Raw genomic sequence first — 17,097 nt, 5'->3', positions numbered from 1 at the left:
ACAGATGCCTGGATCCAACCCTTTTGGTTTGTAAACCACAGGATATGCCAGATAACGTTAAAAAAATTGCAGCAGCAGAGTTTCTGAACAGTTTTTCCTTCCTCTTCAACAGCATTTGCAACACTTCTCCAAACCCCGAGCTAGCTCCTAATCCTTGAATCTCTATTTCTTACACCAGCTCTTTTTAGCTCTGTGATTCCAAGAGAGAAATTCTATATTCCAATAGATAAATTTATATATATATGTATACAAAATTCTTTATATATATGTAAAGAAATGGGGAAAACACCCAAGCTTACATTTAACTTGCTGAAACTACTTGTGTTTGTTTATCAGTGCATGTCTCCTCCTTAAGGAGCTGTTTCCAAAGTCATCAATTCCCAAGAGGATTTTCCTGCACGACACTGTGGGGAGGGCAGTGGCAAAACCCTTGGTCTTTCAATGAGAGAAGCTTATAAACAGCGGCTTTTCTTGGTCAAGTGTTGATGTCCTTCATGACTGGCGAATCATTCTTGCTTTTAGCACCACCACCAGGAGAAATTTGGGCTTATTTCTCAGATGAAATTTTGGTCTAGGAGATAACAAGTCTCTGATAAAACAAAAACCAAGATGTGAGTAAACAGGTGAGTTTTAGCCTAAATAACACTACAAGGAGTTGATCTGTTGCAAGAGAAGGACTTTAGACGGTAGCCTGTTTTCACACAAACAAGAATATCATGATTCCATGTTTCTCTGCATCTCTGCTTTCTTACAGCAGCTCTGTTCTGGCAACGGCCAAATGGAATCGCACACCCACCCCTGAATTTGTTCTCTTGGGGTTCTCAGAGCATGGGAATGTCCAGGCTGTCCTCTTCATGGTCTTCTTGGTGATCTACGTGATCACTCTGCTAGGGAACCTGGGGATGCTCATGTTAATCAGGCTGGATGCCCAGCTTCACACCCCCATGTACTTCTTCCTGAGCAGCCTGTCCTTCCTAGACATCTGCTATTCCTCCTCCATCACCCTCAGACTGCTCTCGGATCTCCTAGCAGAAAGGAAGGTAATTTCTTACTCCGCATGCCTTGCACAATTTTATTGCTATGCTGTGTTTGCCACCACCGAGTGTTACCTCTTGGCTGTGATGGCGTATGATCGGTACGTGGCCATCTGCACCCCACTGCTCTATGCCATCTCCATGTCCAGCAGAGTTTGTACTCTGCTGGTAGCTGGCTCATACCTTGCTGGGATCGTGAATGCCACCATCCATACAGGGTTTGCACTTCGACTGTCCTTCTGTGGTTCCAAAGTCATCAACCACTTTTACTGTGAGGGACCCCCGCTTTATGCCATCTCTTGCACAGATCCCACCATCAATGAGATTATAATGTTCGTTGTGGTTGGCTTCAACCTGTTTGTCACCAACCTTATCATCCTCATCTCCTACACCTATATCCTGTCCACCATCCTAAGAATGCGCTCGGCAGTGGGGAAACGCAAAGCCTTCTCCACATGCGCGTCCCACCTGACCACTGTGACCCTCTTCTACGGATCTGCTGCGTCCATGTACTTACGACCCAGCTCCAGGCACTCCCAGGATCTCGACAAAGTGGCCTCTGTGTTTTACACTGTGGTGACCCCCATGCTGAACCCCCTCGTCTACAGCCTGAGGAACATGGAGGTGAAGGATGCTCTGCGGAGAGTGATGCAGAGGAGACATTCATCTGAATAATAGTTTCCTCTAGTGCGTCAGAGGAATTGAGAAGTCTTCTCAGAAACGTTTATACTTTTCATTTCTGTACTGCTGTGGTATAAAAGAAGTAGCGCTCTCCTGTGAGCTTCTGGGGACAAATGTATTGGGAAACCCTAAATACTGAGTCATTAACTGCTTGTGGATTAGACTGTTCACTGACCTGTCTCAGGGATGCATTAGCTACTTTTATTTGTGTTTACAGCCTGATATTATTTTAATTTCAAAAATGTAAGCCCTTCTGACCCTTTGTAGTTTGAGAATGCATTACCACTATTGTCTTGAACTATGACAATAAATAACACCTATTGCTTTCAGTGTGACAATGATGACCAGAACTCTCTTCATATAGAATAACGAACACATTTCTGGTGAACACAAGACTCAGATAATTTAGTGCTCCCAGTACTCACAATAGGAACTGGGTTTCATAACAACAGTTCATGGCACCAATGCCTGTCAGGCCTTTGCTGCAACTTATTTTAGCTCAACTGTAGCTGTATTTTCAAATTTATTTGAGAAACTCCTGCAGTGCCTGCAACTTACTGAAGGACCAGAGAACTATCATCTGGCATTTCCTATGAGTAATGGTAAAATTACCCACTAGTCAGGTACCTGCTCACTATCCTGGCATTTTGAGCTTGTTTTGGTTATATTATTATTAACTGCTTTTGCTTAGTTTTGAGCAATTGTGTGATTTCCCCTTTAAAATAAATCGTGAGATAAGGGGAACAACTAACAAACTTTAATAGCTGTAATGTAACTAACTCTGTAGAGCAATAGGAAAGAAAAGAGGGCTGACGAGGAACAAATATGGGGTAGAAACATTTAGAAGTGATCCCAAGCAGCCTTGAGACTGGCATGGAAGAAGCTCCTACAACAACCAGTGCTCCTACCAAGCACACCACCATACCTCCTCAGCAAGGAGCTCAGGGTGCTGCTGGGTTACTGCATCATCCCATTGAGAAAGAAGGACCGCAGCCTGTGGGTGAGAATTTAACCTCAGGAATGATGGGCAGGTACTTTAATCACAGAAACCTCCAGGAGCGTTGCTCTCCATCCATCCAGGCCCATACAACTGTCCTTAATTGGACATTGCCATTATGCCATTGGAGAAGTGCCATTGGAAGACCTCTCCCACAAAGACAGGCTGAGAGAGTTAGGGTTGTTCGCTGGGAGAAGAGAAGGCTCCAGGGAAACCTTCTAGCAGCCTTCCAGCACCCAAAGGGCCCTACAAGGAAGCTGGAGAGGGACTTTTTGCAAGAGTATGTAGTGATAGGACAAGGGGCAATGGCTTTAAACTGAAAGAGGGGGTATTTAGATTAGAGATAAGGAAGAAATTCTTCCCTCTGAGGGTGGTGAGGCACTGGAACAGGTTGCCCTGAGGAGCTGTGACTGCCCCATCCCTCGAAGTGTTCAAGGCCGGGTTGGATGAGGCTTTGAGCTTTGTACTGGTCTAGTGGCAGGTGTCCCTGCCCATGGCAGGGGGTTTGGAACTACATGATCTTTAAGGTCCCTTCCAACCCAAACCATTCTATGATTCTATGATTAATACAGTCACATGCCAACACACTGACCTTCCAACTCATTGGCTTTGGAGCCTGGACTGACTCTGACAAGCAAGACAGCTGTAGAAGTGCACTTTGTCGTTAACAAGGAAGAAAGTTTCTTTCTTGTTAGCTCCTGCTAATTAGTCTCTCATGGCTTGTTAAGAAGAATGAGGTAAGTTGACTACAAACCTGCTGAGAAGCTTTCATGGTGATTAAGAAACTTTCTTGGTAAACCCCGAAAGGTCTTGTTAAGCTGATGACTCCTGGAAGGGTGGTTGGTCCTCAAGGACCACTTCTTGTTCTGGGAAGGGGAGTAGTGTCACTTGTGATGGAAATAGCTGTAACCACCCGTATGGCAAGGGCATGGATCTCAGGCCTGCTGGAGGGCCTGCTGGAGGGCTTTCTGTGCCAGTACAAGCTTGGTCATACACGCTCATTAAAGAAAGAGACATCCTTGTCTTCATGAAGTGTGCAGGTAATGTGGGTCCTTTGGTTCTCACTAATGAGGTGATTTGTCCCTGCCTGCTTTTGACCTCGTAGCAGAGGGAGACGGGGAAGCTCATTGCATTTCTCCTCAACTTTGGACCTCCTCGAGGACACCTCACACCTTGAATCTCTTGTCATTAATTGGCTTGGGATAGATTTACTTTTGTCCTTTTTGATTTTCAAACAGCGAGGTAAATTGAAGTACACTATGTACATCCTCCATGCCTGACTGATTTTCATATACATGATTTTCCTACCAGTACTTTTGGTACTGGAGAATAAGCACAGGAATGGGCTCACCTGGCTCTCAACACCTAAAAATTTGTTGTCTAATTTTAAGATAGTCAGCCAGGTCCCCTCTAAAATATATTGGAATAGGAGGATGTTTTATCACATTCTAGGACAGATGGTTGAGATGGATGTGATGCAACAAGAGCAGGTTTGAGCATCAGAAGGACTGGTACTGTGCACCTGCTGTCTACAGTACACGCATTTCAGGATAGTTTTCTCTGGATTAAATTTATTCTGGTCCAGGGATCTGAACACCTACTGCAGGTCAAGCTGCATTAGGCGCCCCCTTCAAGCCCATTCTTTGTTTTTATCCAAAAGGAACCCACCTCATGTAGCCTGACCTCAGCTTGCAACGTGAACCAAACCACGGCAAGGGGAGAAAGCTCGGAGATCCTCAAACTTCAGCTCTTTAAACTGCACTCTCTGTCTGAACAAAAACTAGGAAAATAGAAATATTACCTTTATTGGTCACAAATGGAGACAAGGAACTCTGACTTAATCACTCAACTTTTATTTATCTAAATTTGAAGGAGATGAATCTACTTCAGACTACCTAATCCCTCCTCCCAACATCTTAATAATAATAATAAAAAGAGATTTATTGAGGTTTTTTTCCCCTCTTTTAGTTGGACTAAAACTTTATAAAAGAAAAAAGAGATACTTTAATAACTAGGAAACCACTTCACCTGTTTTGCATGTTTTCCTACAAGTGGTGCTGGAAACTTTGGCTGAAGTTGCAGGAAAGGAGCAAGATGCAGTGAAGTTCCCTAGGCCAGATCTTGGTTTGATTGCCTTCATGCAGAAATCTGACAGCATTTGCTCTGTCCTGAAGCACCAAGGACATCGACATGCCTTTGGCACATATGCCATGCAACCTTCAGAAGAGTTGGGTCTTTCTGGAATGACATCTGAAAGCTCAGAGGGAGACCTGAGGGCATCTCCAAGGTGTTAATAGTCTACGTTCAGGCAACTGAACTCAATCCTGGATGCCTCTGAGCTTCTTGACATTGGTTCTTCCAATCTGACCCACTCTATCCACACCGGTGTGAACGTTTCACTGGGAAAACAGTCTAGGACTGTGAAAAGTATGTTTATGTGAGGCAATACAGCACAGTGAGAAAAAACTGGGACAGCTCAGGAGCAGAGGCATGTTACCTCATGATACATGGAGCTCCACCTCAGCTACTGGTTTGGGCATAAGCAAGGAATATTTAATTCATATAAAGCACAGAGTGAAGAAGCTGATGTACAAAAATGACGCCAGCCACTGCTAAGATGCCATTTTATAGCAGATATAAGTTATAAATGGGGAGAGGTGTGAAGGAGAGGAGGTCTGTCTGCACAGTGACATCTCCTGTCCATCAGGAAGCACTTCAGGATCAGAAGTGCTTATGTTTCTGTGTTGCATCCTCCTGCACCTGTTGTGAAAAGCAACAAATGAAAACACAAACAAGAAAAGATAGGTACACTTCTTGCCATAGGCATCTTTGGGGACACAATCCCTATTTTTCTCTTGTTAAGAAGCTGTCTGTCTCTTCACCAGTCTCTTCAGAGCCTCCTTCACCTCCTGATTCCTCAGGCTGTAGATGAAGGCGTTCAGCATGGGGATCATCACTATGTAAAACACAAAGACCACCTTTTCCTTCCTAAGGACATATGTGGAGCTGGTCCAGGCATAAATGAAGAGGATGGAACCGTAGTAGAGGGTGATGGCAATGACATGGGCGGCACAGGTGGAGAAGGTTTTGTGCTGCCCCTCAGCCGAATGAATCTTCAAGACAGCAGCCAGGATGGAGGCGTAGGAGGTGAGGATGAGCGTGGAGAGGAGGATGACGTTGGAAGTCAGGATGAAATACAGAATTGCCTGGTAGCTGTCTGTCACGTTGCAGGAGAGCTTCACATGTTGCAGAAGTCATCGATGACATTGGCGTAGCAAAAGCTGAGGGAAAATGTGCGGCTGGTAATGAGGGTGGAGTTAGCAAAGCTGCTGAGGTAGGAAGCAGCCACCAGCCCCATACACAGGTTCTTAGACATGGCAGCAGAGTAGAGCAGTGGGTTGGAGATGGCTACGTGCCGGTCATAAGCCAGGGTGTAGACAATAGACATCGCTCTATTGTAAAGGTGGGCATCCAGTGGCGTTCAGGGAAGCTGTGATATGGAATCAGGTGGGTTTTTGGTGAGTTTGCTGCAGGAAAAAGGCAGAGTGACTTCAGAAGGGGAAATAACCAGCTCGTCATGTTCAACTGGTCCTAAGTACTGTCCTTACCCCAGAGGGATGCAATGGCTGCAATGGCTGTACACAGCCCATCAAGCATTTTGGCCCCAGATCCCATTAAGAAAAAATAATACTGAAGAAAAAAGTCATATGATTCTATGAAAAAAGTCCAGCATGGAAATAAATAAGGGATCTACTTATGAGAAAAAGTTATCAACATTTTTAAAATAATTGGTGCCTTTCTTTATATATTCATATGTTTTAATCATAGAATCATAGAATGGTTTGGGTTGGAAGGGACCTTCAAGATCATCTAGTTCCAACCTCCCTGCCATGGGCAGGTACACTTTCCACTAGATCAGTTGGGTTGTGGCTTGGCACTCAGAATAAGACACAAAAATAAGGCTCTTTCACCAAAAATCTGGTTCCTGCAAGTAAAGTCGTAGGTTGAGTTCAAGGTGTTTCATCCTTCCAGATATCACAGTGATTGTTGGTGCTGATTTTCCTGGACACCTCTGGGCGATTTGAGCCTCACCTCTGCTGTTCCTGAAGCTGCTTCTCAGATGGTGTGCAAATGGAAATAACTTCATCACCCATTGGGTCAATAACAGCGGTTTCACCATTTATTGAACCATTGATGCTGTATTGCCCAGCCCTTTAAAGAGAATTAAGAAATAGACTTTCTGTATAATACAACAAGAAGTTGTGGAAAGGAGATCGATACAGATACCCTGAAGGTATCTCTGTCATATTATTAAGAAACAAATAACTTCAGGTCAAAAATACAAATATCCAACTTCAAAGGTGGGGTAAACTATGTTCTTGCTCAAGTAAATTTTCCACCCAGTTGATATTTTCTTGCACCCCCAAGAAATAGGCACCCCTGTGTGTAATTCACTCTGTTGCAAGACCAATCTCTAGAGCAAATCACATGGATCACACCCCAGAAATGCCTGTTTTTCTCCCAGCAATGGAGATTTGTGTGCACGTACGTATTTTATGGATAGCTAAAATTGAGAGATGAAGCCATGCAGCCTGTCTGAGCCTTTTTGAGCCACTACACTCATAAGAGCAGTTATATTTTCTATTTTATTATATTTTACTTTATTTTACTTATTTTGTTTATTTTATTTTGTTTTTTAATTCCTCTGACATACATATATAGGTATATGTGTGATATACATACATGTATGTCAAACATACATGTATGACAGAGAAATATAAAAATAATTACATTTCTCTCAAAGGAAGTTTTGCAAAACACTTCTCAACAAAAGCACCTTGGAAATCTCAGTGGATTAGAGACAACAGCATTAAAAAGCAATTAAACCAGGCAGGCTGGACAGACCGAACATACAAGTGTCCTCCCAATCTGCCATGAATTAATGGGAAGTAAGGAAGAAGTAAGACACAAGACCTCAACTGGTAAGGAAAAGAGGCCATCCAGATTTGTTTTATAGCTGTAACTTTAAGGTGATATATAATTTTAAGGGGATATATAATATCCTTGCAGAATACAACATCTAATTCCTTGCAGGAAGCACAAGGGAAGGAGAACGGCTTCCTCCTTCAGAGGTGAGGTCTGTAAAGATGAATTCGGTTGCTCTTGGTTGTATCTGTATTAGACACACCAAGACAAGCTGTTCCCTTCGTGTAAGAGCAATAGAACACGAGAAGGAAAATCACATGGCACACGATTTTTTTTAAGCTTATAATACCAGTTCTAATTTTTTATAATTTTTTGAATGTTATAATCCCAGTTACCAGATAAAATACCAAGTATAATACATCTTTATCTCTGCATTGCTGAGGAATTCTATCTGGAGTCATTCTGTGATTCTACAGGTTTTTCTGCAGGGTTTTTGGCCCCTGTTGTTGCATCAATCAGTGCTTGAGTTTTCTGACATACAGCTAAATCCCACACGCTTCTTCCACCTTGGTACATAGTTTATTTGATTTTTCATTATGAAATAAGCCAGGCACATTAATGCCAGTTTTACACTGATTTACCTGCTGGTTTTCCTGATGGGAAAGCTGTATTAATTCCACTAAAGAGATTTAGTCACAGTGGCAGGAACCTTATGAGCAGCACAGTATTTTCCATGATCATAGACTAAAAGCGGGGCCAGTTTACCCAACAATTTTCTAGACTCTTTTCTTGTTTTTTTTGTTTTTTGTTTGGGTTTTTTTTTAAATACATATTTATGTTACAGTGGCTGCTTATACCACCACTGTGGAGGGCTGCTCCATACTTCTCACTGATCTCGGTCATCAAAAGTCAGGATGCACTGCAGTATTTCTATATATTAAAAACTCCTACTTGTGAATTTTAGGTTGAAGAGGTGGTAGAGAAAAACGTTATTAAGGCAAAGATTCGTCGCGCCAGCTTTCTTTTTTAACTGTTTCTTTTCTCCCGAATGTCATCACTGCACCAGTTCATACACTAAGTAAAAGCATAACTCCAAATTAGTAACAGATATGAAAAGTTATGGAAGAGTAAGGGAGATTTCCATTTTTCTCTCTCTGCAGCAATGCAAGCAAAACAATCTTTAACATAAATCCCACTGGGAAGGCTTCCTAAAATTTGAAAGGTTATATTCTAGTTCAAATTCTGTGAAAAGCCCATTTTCATTATCAATATAATTAATTTGAAGAGGAATCACTGAACTCTTTTTTTTACTCTTTTTTGTTAGAACTTGGGAGGGTTACACTGAAGTGTGATATATACTGTGGGTGTACAATAGATAAAAATATATATGTATCAGAATGAATGAAAAATGGAACACTTGGCAGAGGAACTGATACTGAAACAAAATTTCCACTGTCTTGCACAATTGTTTTTTGATGAATGTTGATTTAAAATTAAACAAATCTCTGATAATGAGAGTGTTAGCCAGTAGTGGCACTGGGGATTGTTGGCCTTTTCAGATGCTGAGTCTCTCCATTTATCTATTATTTTTATGATGGCTCTATGAACATAACTCACAGTACTTTTGAAGAAGATGGCCGAGGAAAATCAAACCAAGCAAGTTACAGAGTTGACTCTTGTGGGACTGACAGACAATCCACGACTACAAGCACCTTTATTTGTCCTGTTCCTCTTCATTTACTTCACCACACTGGCAGGGAACTTGGGCATGGTTGTGCTGATCAGGAGCAGCGGTCAACTTCAATCACCCATGTACTTTTTCCTTAGCAATTTATCTCTCCTAGATGCTTGCTACTCATCAGTGGTGGCACCAAGAACGTTAATGAACCTTCTGATGGAGAAGAAAACAATCTCTCTAGCTGGCTGTGCCACCCAGCTTTTTGTTTTCATAGCTTTTGGGACCACCGAGTGCTTCCTTCTGGCTGCGATGGCGTACGACCGCTACATTGCCATCTGCAACGCTTTACTTTACCCGTCCATCATGTCTCACAGGATCTGTGTCCTGCTGGTGACTGGTTCGTACGTGCTTGGCCTGCTGCACTCTTCAGTGCACACAGACTTCGCCTTCAGCCTGCCTTTCTGCGGACCAGCTGAGATCGATCATTTCTACTGCGACATCATGCCTGTTCTAGCGCTCTCCTGCTCTGACACCCACATCAACAGGCTTTTGATATTTGGCCTCGCAGGACTGGTGGAGATGGTGACCATCTTTGCCGTCCTGGTCTCCTACTCCTTCATACTCTCTGCCGTCTCAAAGATCAGATCTGCTAAGGGCCGGCGCAAAGCCTTCTCCACTTGCACGTCTCACCTGGCTGGAGTCACCATCTTCCATGGGTCTATCCTCGCCCTGAATTTCCGACCAAGGTCCAGCAACACTCTGGGCACGGACAAGACCTTTGCTGTGTTTTACTCGCTGGTGGTGCCCATGCTGAACCCCCTGGTCTACAGCCTGAGGAACAGGGAGGTGAAGAGTGCCCTGAGGGAGTTTGTCGCATGGAAGTAGCTTTGGCATGATATTATCTGCTGGTTTTGTGATAGAGGATGCCACAGCTTGACTTGACAACAAGGATTTTTGTTTCCTTACCCTATTACTTAGGCTTCCAGATTTGGTTTGGAAACATATCCAAGTCTTGCTTTCTTTCTGTTACTGGCTTGTGCTAGTCGCCAAATGCCATAGACAGCCTGATTCATCTTCTGTATTTTATTGCACATAGCTCTTTTTTCCACTTCTTGGTCTTTTCAGACATACGCTGGACATTAGCTCCAGGCTGCTTGATAGCCCTGTCAAAATGCTTTTCCACAGCCATCAGCATCTCCCTGCATAACCTGCCTTATGACCTCTTTGTATTTTTAGGGCCTTGCTCCCTTATTGTTAAAGGGCAATGAACCTTTCCTGTACAAATAGAGGAAATTTAATGAAATTAGTTAAAGAAATACTTATTTTTACAGGAAAAAACCAGCATTTATCTCACTCATGTTAGACACAACTCTGAAATATCTATCCTCTCTTTTATCTAAAGGATAAAGCTAGATGAGATATCTAAAGCTTAAGATTTAGTAACTAATTTTTAGATAGATAAGGCTAGGTTATATGAATACAGTCTTAAATGCTCAGGTCAATACGGGCCGGCTTTGAATGATCTACTGAGCATCTGATTTTCTCTTTCCAAAACATTCAGGCTGAACTAACTGCACCTGAAGCATGGGGCAAACTGGCATGTTTCCAGCTCTTCCTGTCAAAACGTTGCTCACTTTTTGAGATGTCAGAACCACTTATGGAGAGGACTTCTAAAATTTCACAAGGGAAGTTTGTGTCTACAGCAACAGGTTTCTACATTTTGTAGATCCCTTCTCTGCAAAGATCGAAGCAAAATAATGCAATGATGCTCTTGGTAAAAAAAGTATTTCCAAAAAAAAGAAGCCTGTTTCTCATCTTGTGAGAGTTTATAATTCTGCATCCCCTGCACTTTAGACTGAAGTTCTTCTTGGAAGTTCATTGCGTTGCATCCACTCTTGGAAGCTCATCGAGTTGGATCCACTCTTGGAAGCTCATTGAGTTGGATCCACCACCCACAAGACTATGGCAAGCCAGACCTCTTTCAGGAATGTAACTTCGAGTCCAGGTGAACATTTGAGCACTTTTGTTGTCTCTGCTTTGAAAACTTAATTAAAAATGAGAGGAAATAAGGACACTCAGAGTGGGGTAATTCATGAAGCAGCAATGAGTTCTACATGCTACATTTCTCATCTAGTCTCCTTTTCTCAGATGATCTTTCGAGGTCCAACCTGAGCTTTCCATGGTTCTAGGATTCTATACTATAACCAGAAATATCCAGCAACCTAGAAGGAAGAATAACAAGGTATGGTGAAGGTTTTAAAAGAAAGAAACTATTCGATATCATAGAATCATACAATGGTTTGGGTTGGAAGGGGACCTTAAAGATCAAAAGTCAAGCTCTTTAACATTTAATTATATCGATTCCAGTTCCTCCATTCAGCTGCAGGTGAAGGACATTTTTCCCCCAGACCTAAGACAAGGTATCCTCTCCTGCTGCTGTTTGCCAGAGCACACAAAACAGACTGTTCACCATCCATCTACTTTCTAAATATAATTTACAAAGGCTAAGGGAAAGATATTTTTCTGCTGCAGACAAGGCACACGGTCTGTAACTCTGCAGAGTCAGAACTCACCCCGCCACTTGAAGGTGATGAAGTGGCATCAACAAGCAAGGGGCAACCAAAACCAAGTGTTTGAGAAGAAAGAAGACCCTGAACTTATCTAGCCAACCTGAATTTTGCTGAGTTTTGCAAGGATGTTGCAGAATTGCACCCAATCACAAATGCTTATGAGTGTGCACTCAAGAAACAATGAATGTCCTTTGGAATTAATTAGGCTGAGCAGAAATTAGGATGTTTTTTCTCTTACATGCCTGCCAGGTAAAGATGAAGGATTGCTGGCCCCTCCTCAATGTTGTGACCACATTTCATGTCCCCCCCTTCCTTAATGAGCCATAATTTGCAGAATTGCTGGGTTTTGGCTTTTTTCAGACCCAGACAGCTATCAGCTACCCAGAGATCATGTGTCCAGGATTGTCTTTCAACTGTGGAAACTAGACACATGCTTAATTTTTAAATGAAATACGCCATTTGTTTTTCACTGTGTGTTTTAGCACGAGCTGGCCATTTGCATGTGGGATATTGGTGAGTATTTTAAGGTGTAATTCCATCTGTCACCAGTTAAGTAAAAGGCACTTGAGACGAATGTAAAACATCACTTGAAATGAATGGCAGCCCCCCTTGATGTTATCACTGTGCAGAAATTGTCCTTAACACCGAGCAGTCTCGGCATGGTTCATCATCCTCTATTTTTAATTCTATTACCTACACTTTCTTCCTTTAAGTGAAGATATATGCCAAAGTGTGCAGCCTGGGGAGGGATTCCCCTTGATATTCGAAGGTATAGTTTGAGATCCTGACTCCCACCAGCTTTTTCACTTTTTAAATTCGAAACAAATGCACCGTAGATTTTCAAGCCTTTTATCTTACTCTTTTTGGGTAAGCAAATTTTAAAATACATTTACTCTTCCAAAATGTTCCCTCCCACCCCAAAAACTTAACTGTCATAAATAACTTGCAGGTAACAGTGAGGAAATTTATTGGAGTTTAGGGATAAAGTCAGTAACTTTGCAAGAAAAATACATATTTATCAGTGAAAAAAAGTTGTAAAACAATAAAACTATGATTCTTGCTTCCTGTGAGAAAGAGAGGCCTGGAATGATTCAGGGTGTTTTCTTCCTACAGGCTGGTGACTGCAAAGTGAAATAAAGTTTGAGGCTCCCAGACCTCCTGGTTTCCTTCCAAGGAAGATGCAATTGTGGGGTCTGTAATTCCCAAGAGGATGAATTTAGTCTGTGTATGATTTCCTCCTATCATCAGATGTTACCAGCTGAGGCAAAAGGAAGAAAAATAGCAAAATGATAAAAAACAGAGTTTCACTTTTGGACCATATTTCACTCCGATCAATCAATAGTTTCACCGCCACATTTTGGCATATTGTGCTTTGTGTTCTAAATCCAAATAGTGTACGTTTTTTGTTTTTCATCTGAAGTGTTCAGAAAAGAACAGAAAGGGAGTTGAAGCCATATGAATGGCAATTTTGCTTTTCTGTGCTTGGATACTTAAAACTATGAATTTATTCTAGTATGTCTGTTTTCAGATTTAAGAAAAGAATCAGTTTCACTTTCAATTTGAAAGTGATTTGTTTCAGAAGACACCTCAGAATAACCTCATAGGAGTGCACATAAACCTGGAGTGAGAGAATGCCAGTGTCAGTGAAATCACAGATTACACAACATTAACAACCTCTAGATGTTTTCCCTTGGCTTTTAATTATTATTCCAGTCTTTCCACCACTATTATCAATTTATTATATATCATTTACAATGGATATAATCCACACTAGTAAATTCATGATTTATACCTTCATGAGCTCCAGGACGCTGAAACATCCTAAAACCATGGGCATTAAGTTAAGATGCTTACTTGAAAACTGAGTTAATTCTAGAATGATTCCAAAGTCTGATTTGTCAATGACTTTATTCTGCTGACAATTTGAAAAGTTGCATCTCTTTATAACAAAATAAGACTTGTCATTATTCAACACTCACATAGATCAGTTCATCATGTTTTAACTGCCTAAGTAAAAGAAAAGCAATTTACATAAGCCATCACTCTCTCTTACTATAAAGAAAACCTACTTTGGTAAGGCTGTTTTCCGACAGAGCCCAAAAAAAGAGGACATGAGGACATGAAGAAGAAAGCCCACTGCTGAAACGTAAGCGTGGGCTTTGCCTTGGCATTAGGGCTCCTCCTGTGCCTTTGCTGCTATCGAGTGATGGGAGCCAAGAATTTATTCCAAATGCAGCAGAGAACATCTACGTGTCTGCATAACGTCCATTAACCACCTGATGTGAAGAGAGACACACTCCTTCCCAGACTCAATAGCTGAGCTCGTGGGTGATGAGGCTGTAAATACAGTCCCACAGGGTTCCTCAGAGCACAGTTTACCAGAAAAAAAAAAAAAAAAAAAAAAAAAGGGAGCAAAATGAAATTCTGAAAGCCCTCGTGTTGCTTTGGGTATCTGAAAGACATTGTGTGGATGAGCCATCACTGAGCACAGGTACACAGCAGCAGTGCTAATCAGCTCATATGATGCTTCTGAGATACTTGTGGATGGTGCAAAAGTTTCAGTCTGACCTTGTCAAAAGAATGAAAACAGGTTTAGAGATGTTTCAGATCTTTCAGAGGTTCCCCAAACGATTCATAAAGCACAACTGACTCCATCTCTGGAGGTGCTGAAGTCTCTCTGTGGACATTATACAGTCCAGTTTTCCAGCAAGGGTGGGGTTATCCACATTTGAGTACCTCTAGTGCTGATGTTCACACCTGAGCTTTGGTGACTCTGGGCTTCCACTATATTTAATGGTGAGAAATGGGCGTTTTCAGATAGGGATTAATCTCTCCCAGACTGAACTAATAGGCCTTAACGGCCCTGACCAACCTCACCTGGTGCCTCCATCCCCACCCAACCTTTGCCCAGTTGCCCATGAGGTCTATTTAAGCTCAGTCCAGGGAATTCACCCCTCTCTTGGGTTGTGCCAGAGGAGTGCTGGTTTCCAGCTTAGCAATAGGTGTGCACGCCTATGGTCTCCTTTGATCTGCACCTTGGCTTGATTATGGACCTGCCTAGCAATTGCTGGACCTGACCCTGGCCAGAAGATTGACTTGGTTTGACCTTGAACCTGCCTGTTGCCACCAATTTGCCTGATGGTCTGGAGTCTTGACTGAATTTGGCCCTGATTTCTTAATCTACCCTGGAAATCGCCTGTTGCCATCAACTTGCCTGATGGTCTGGAGTCTTGACTGAATTTGACCCTGATTTCTTGGTCTACCTTACTCACCTTGCTCAGGTATGGTGGGATGGTCCCCTGCATGCCATGGTGTTCCCCTTGGCTCTATTCAAAGAGACAGAAGAGGACAAACCCCTGTGGCACTCCCCTGGTCATCAGCCTCTAGGCAGAGTATGACCCATCTCCCTCTGCACCCAATAGCCCAGCCAGTGCTTGCTCCTCTGGCAGTATCTCTCCATCCAGACCATGTCCCTACATGGCTACCAAGGGAGACAGCATTCTCAGTGAGGGAAACAGAGTAATAAATTTAACATGATATTCAAGTGTTATTATCTGGTCCTTAGTAGCTCCTCCATTTCATAATGTGATATTAGGATTATGATCTTCAGTAGGCTGGCAATGTTTTGTTTTGGAAATGGGTAGAGTGTTAATTTTGATTTTCGAGGCTTAGTAAACATTGGTAAATCTTTCTGACTTGAATGTTTCCATAGTTACAAGACGCTGAGACGCTATTTCTCAATAACTTCACAACAGTTTCTCATCTTGGCATACTCTGGCTCCCAGAAGACAACCCATCTCAGGGGTTGAGGCAGTGATAGCTCCAGAGCTCTAACTCTTGAATTCATTGAGGGAACTTTCTAATTATATCTGAGGAGGAGAAAAAAGCAGAAGTGATTGGCATGGGGTGATGTGCCCAGTGAGGCTGTGGGCAGCTTGTTCCAACCACCTAAGCAATAAATAATGAAGACAAGAGACTCTGAGAGACACAGCCATACATGGACACCCAACACCATGTAGGATTCAAGAGAAGAAAAGGAGACTTGGAATAAAATTGTTTCCCTGAAGCTCTGACTTATGCAGCAAGCTAAAAGGTGGAAAATCAATTTTTAAGTAAGCAGTGATTGTATGCAAAACAGTTGTTCAGACAAGTGAGGAAGATCTGATGAGAAACAATGCCAAAGAAACGTAGAAGTAATTGTCACAAGAGCAAAAATCACTGTTTCTTTTTGAAAATATATCCTTGCCTACTGGTAAGTGTTATACTGGGACAAATATATATGTGTGTGTATGGAGGAATCTCTAGTATGTCTTATGTGCTTCCTCTTTCCCAAGAAACAATCTTTTTTTGAGGTATACCAATTATTTTATCCTGCCTGAGATGCACTTTCAAATGAATTTAATAGGAAATTGTCTAATTTTCTGTTTTGTTACTTTTTTAGTTTTCCTTGGAAATAAAAAGGTGCAAATTCTCTCTGTTAAATGGTCTCCTTGTAGAAACTAATAACAGAGGTGGGCATGAAAGTGGTTCAGACTAGAAAAGGCTGGACCTTCTACAGGAAACTGGAAGAGGTGGCATCTCGGGTATCATTTGGGGGATAGTGGTGGAATTGGTGGCAAGCAAACCCAGGACAGTGAGTTTTCAGAGTCAAGCAGAGGATGGGACTGGTTGCTTAAAATGTAATTTAAATGATACAAATAAAGAGAAAAGCACAATTCTTAGCAAGTCTTCAGTTAGGCTGGAAGCTATTGGAAAATGAAAGACACATACATGTGTCCTTCTGTCCATGTGTTTATTCTCATGAGATGAGAGCAGTTATTAAAATGCAGTTTATTTCCCTAAAGTAGCCACTAACTTTGTCAGCAATCACTTATGTTTTTTTTAAAAAACACATTATTTTTGTTTCTGAGCACTTAGAATAAGAAGCCCTGAGCAACCAGTTCAAACTCTGGACTACCTGGGATAATAAAAAGAGTCTCCGAGACATTGTCAACCTGAAAACTGGAGTGAACACTAATTTTCATCCAGTTTCTATGTTATCAGAACAAACATCAATGAATGTGAGCGGCTCTTCTCTTAACATGGCAAAAACTGCTGATGAATGGAAACAATGTACATTGAAGACCACAGTGATGTCCAAAGGGAAACTGGCTTTATACTTTTTTCTTTGAAATCAGTACATGAAGGCAGAAGATAAGCTTGATTTTAACC

At 42.0% G+C, this 17,097-nt stretch overlaps 3 protein-coding genes across 3 annotated transcripts; 2 read left to right on the top strand and 1 right to left on the bottom strand.

Moving 5' to 3' along the window:
• The first annotated feature begins 716 nt into the window (after window positions 1-716).
• On the top strand, window positions 717-1,709 carry LOC104379594 (olfactory receptor 5AP2). Its single transcript, XM_009986897.1, has one exon. It carries the CDS (start codon window positions 717-719, stop codon window positions 1,707-1,709), a length of 993 nt encoding a protein of 330 aa, XP_009985199.1.
• Window positions 1,710-5,570: 3,861 nt separating this feature from the next.
• LOC104379597 (olfactory receptor 9G19-like) lies at window positions 5,571-6,160 on the bottom strand. Its single transcript, XM_009986901.1, is given in 2 exon segments — window positions 5,571-5,956; window positions 5,959-6,160. Coding segments are annotated over 2 exon segments (588 nt in total).
• A 3,096-nt stretch (window positions 6,161-9,256) lies between these two features.
• LOC104379598 (olfactory receptor 5T17) lies at window positions 9,257-10,201 on the top strand. Its single transcript, XM_009986902.2, has one exon. The coding sequence runs from the start codon at window positions 9,272-9,274 to the stop codon at window positions 10,199-10,201; it is 930 nt and encodes a 309-aa protein (XP_009985204.2). The 5' UTR covers window positions 9,257-9,271.
• The last annotated feature ends 6,896 nt before the right edge of the window (window positions 10,202-17,097 follow it).

Source organism: Tauraco erythrolophus, chromosome 6 (assembly GCF_009769465.1).
Source record: "Tauraco erythrolophus isolate bTauEry1 chromosome 6, bTauEry1.pri, whole genome shotgun sequence".
Lineage (NCBI taxonomy): Eukaryota > Metazoa > Chordata > Aves > Musophagiformes > Musophagidae > Tauraco > Tauraco erythrolophus.
The sequence above is the reverse complement of the archived record's forward strand: the minus strand, read 5'-3'. Positions and strand labels throughout refer to the sequence as shown.

Excerpts from the sequence above, each read along its gene's own strand:
- LOC104379598 (XM_009986902.2), top strand. The coding sequence starts at position 9,272 with ATGGCCGAGGAAAATCAAACCAAGCAAGTTACAGAGTTGACTCTTGTG.
- LOC104379594 (XM_009986897.1), top strand. The coding sequence starts at position 717 with ATGATTCCATGTTTCTCTGCATCTCTGCTTTCTTACAGCAGCTCTGTT.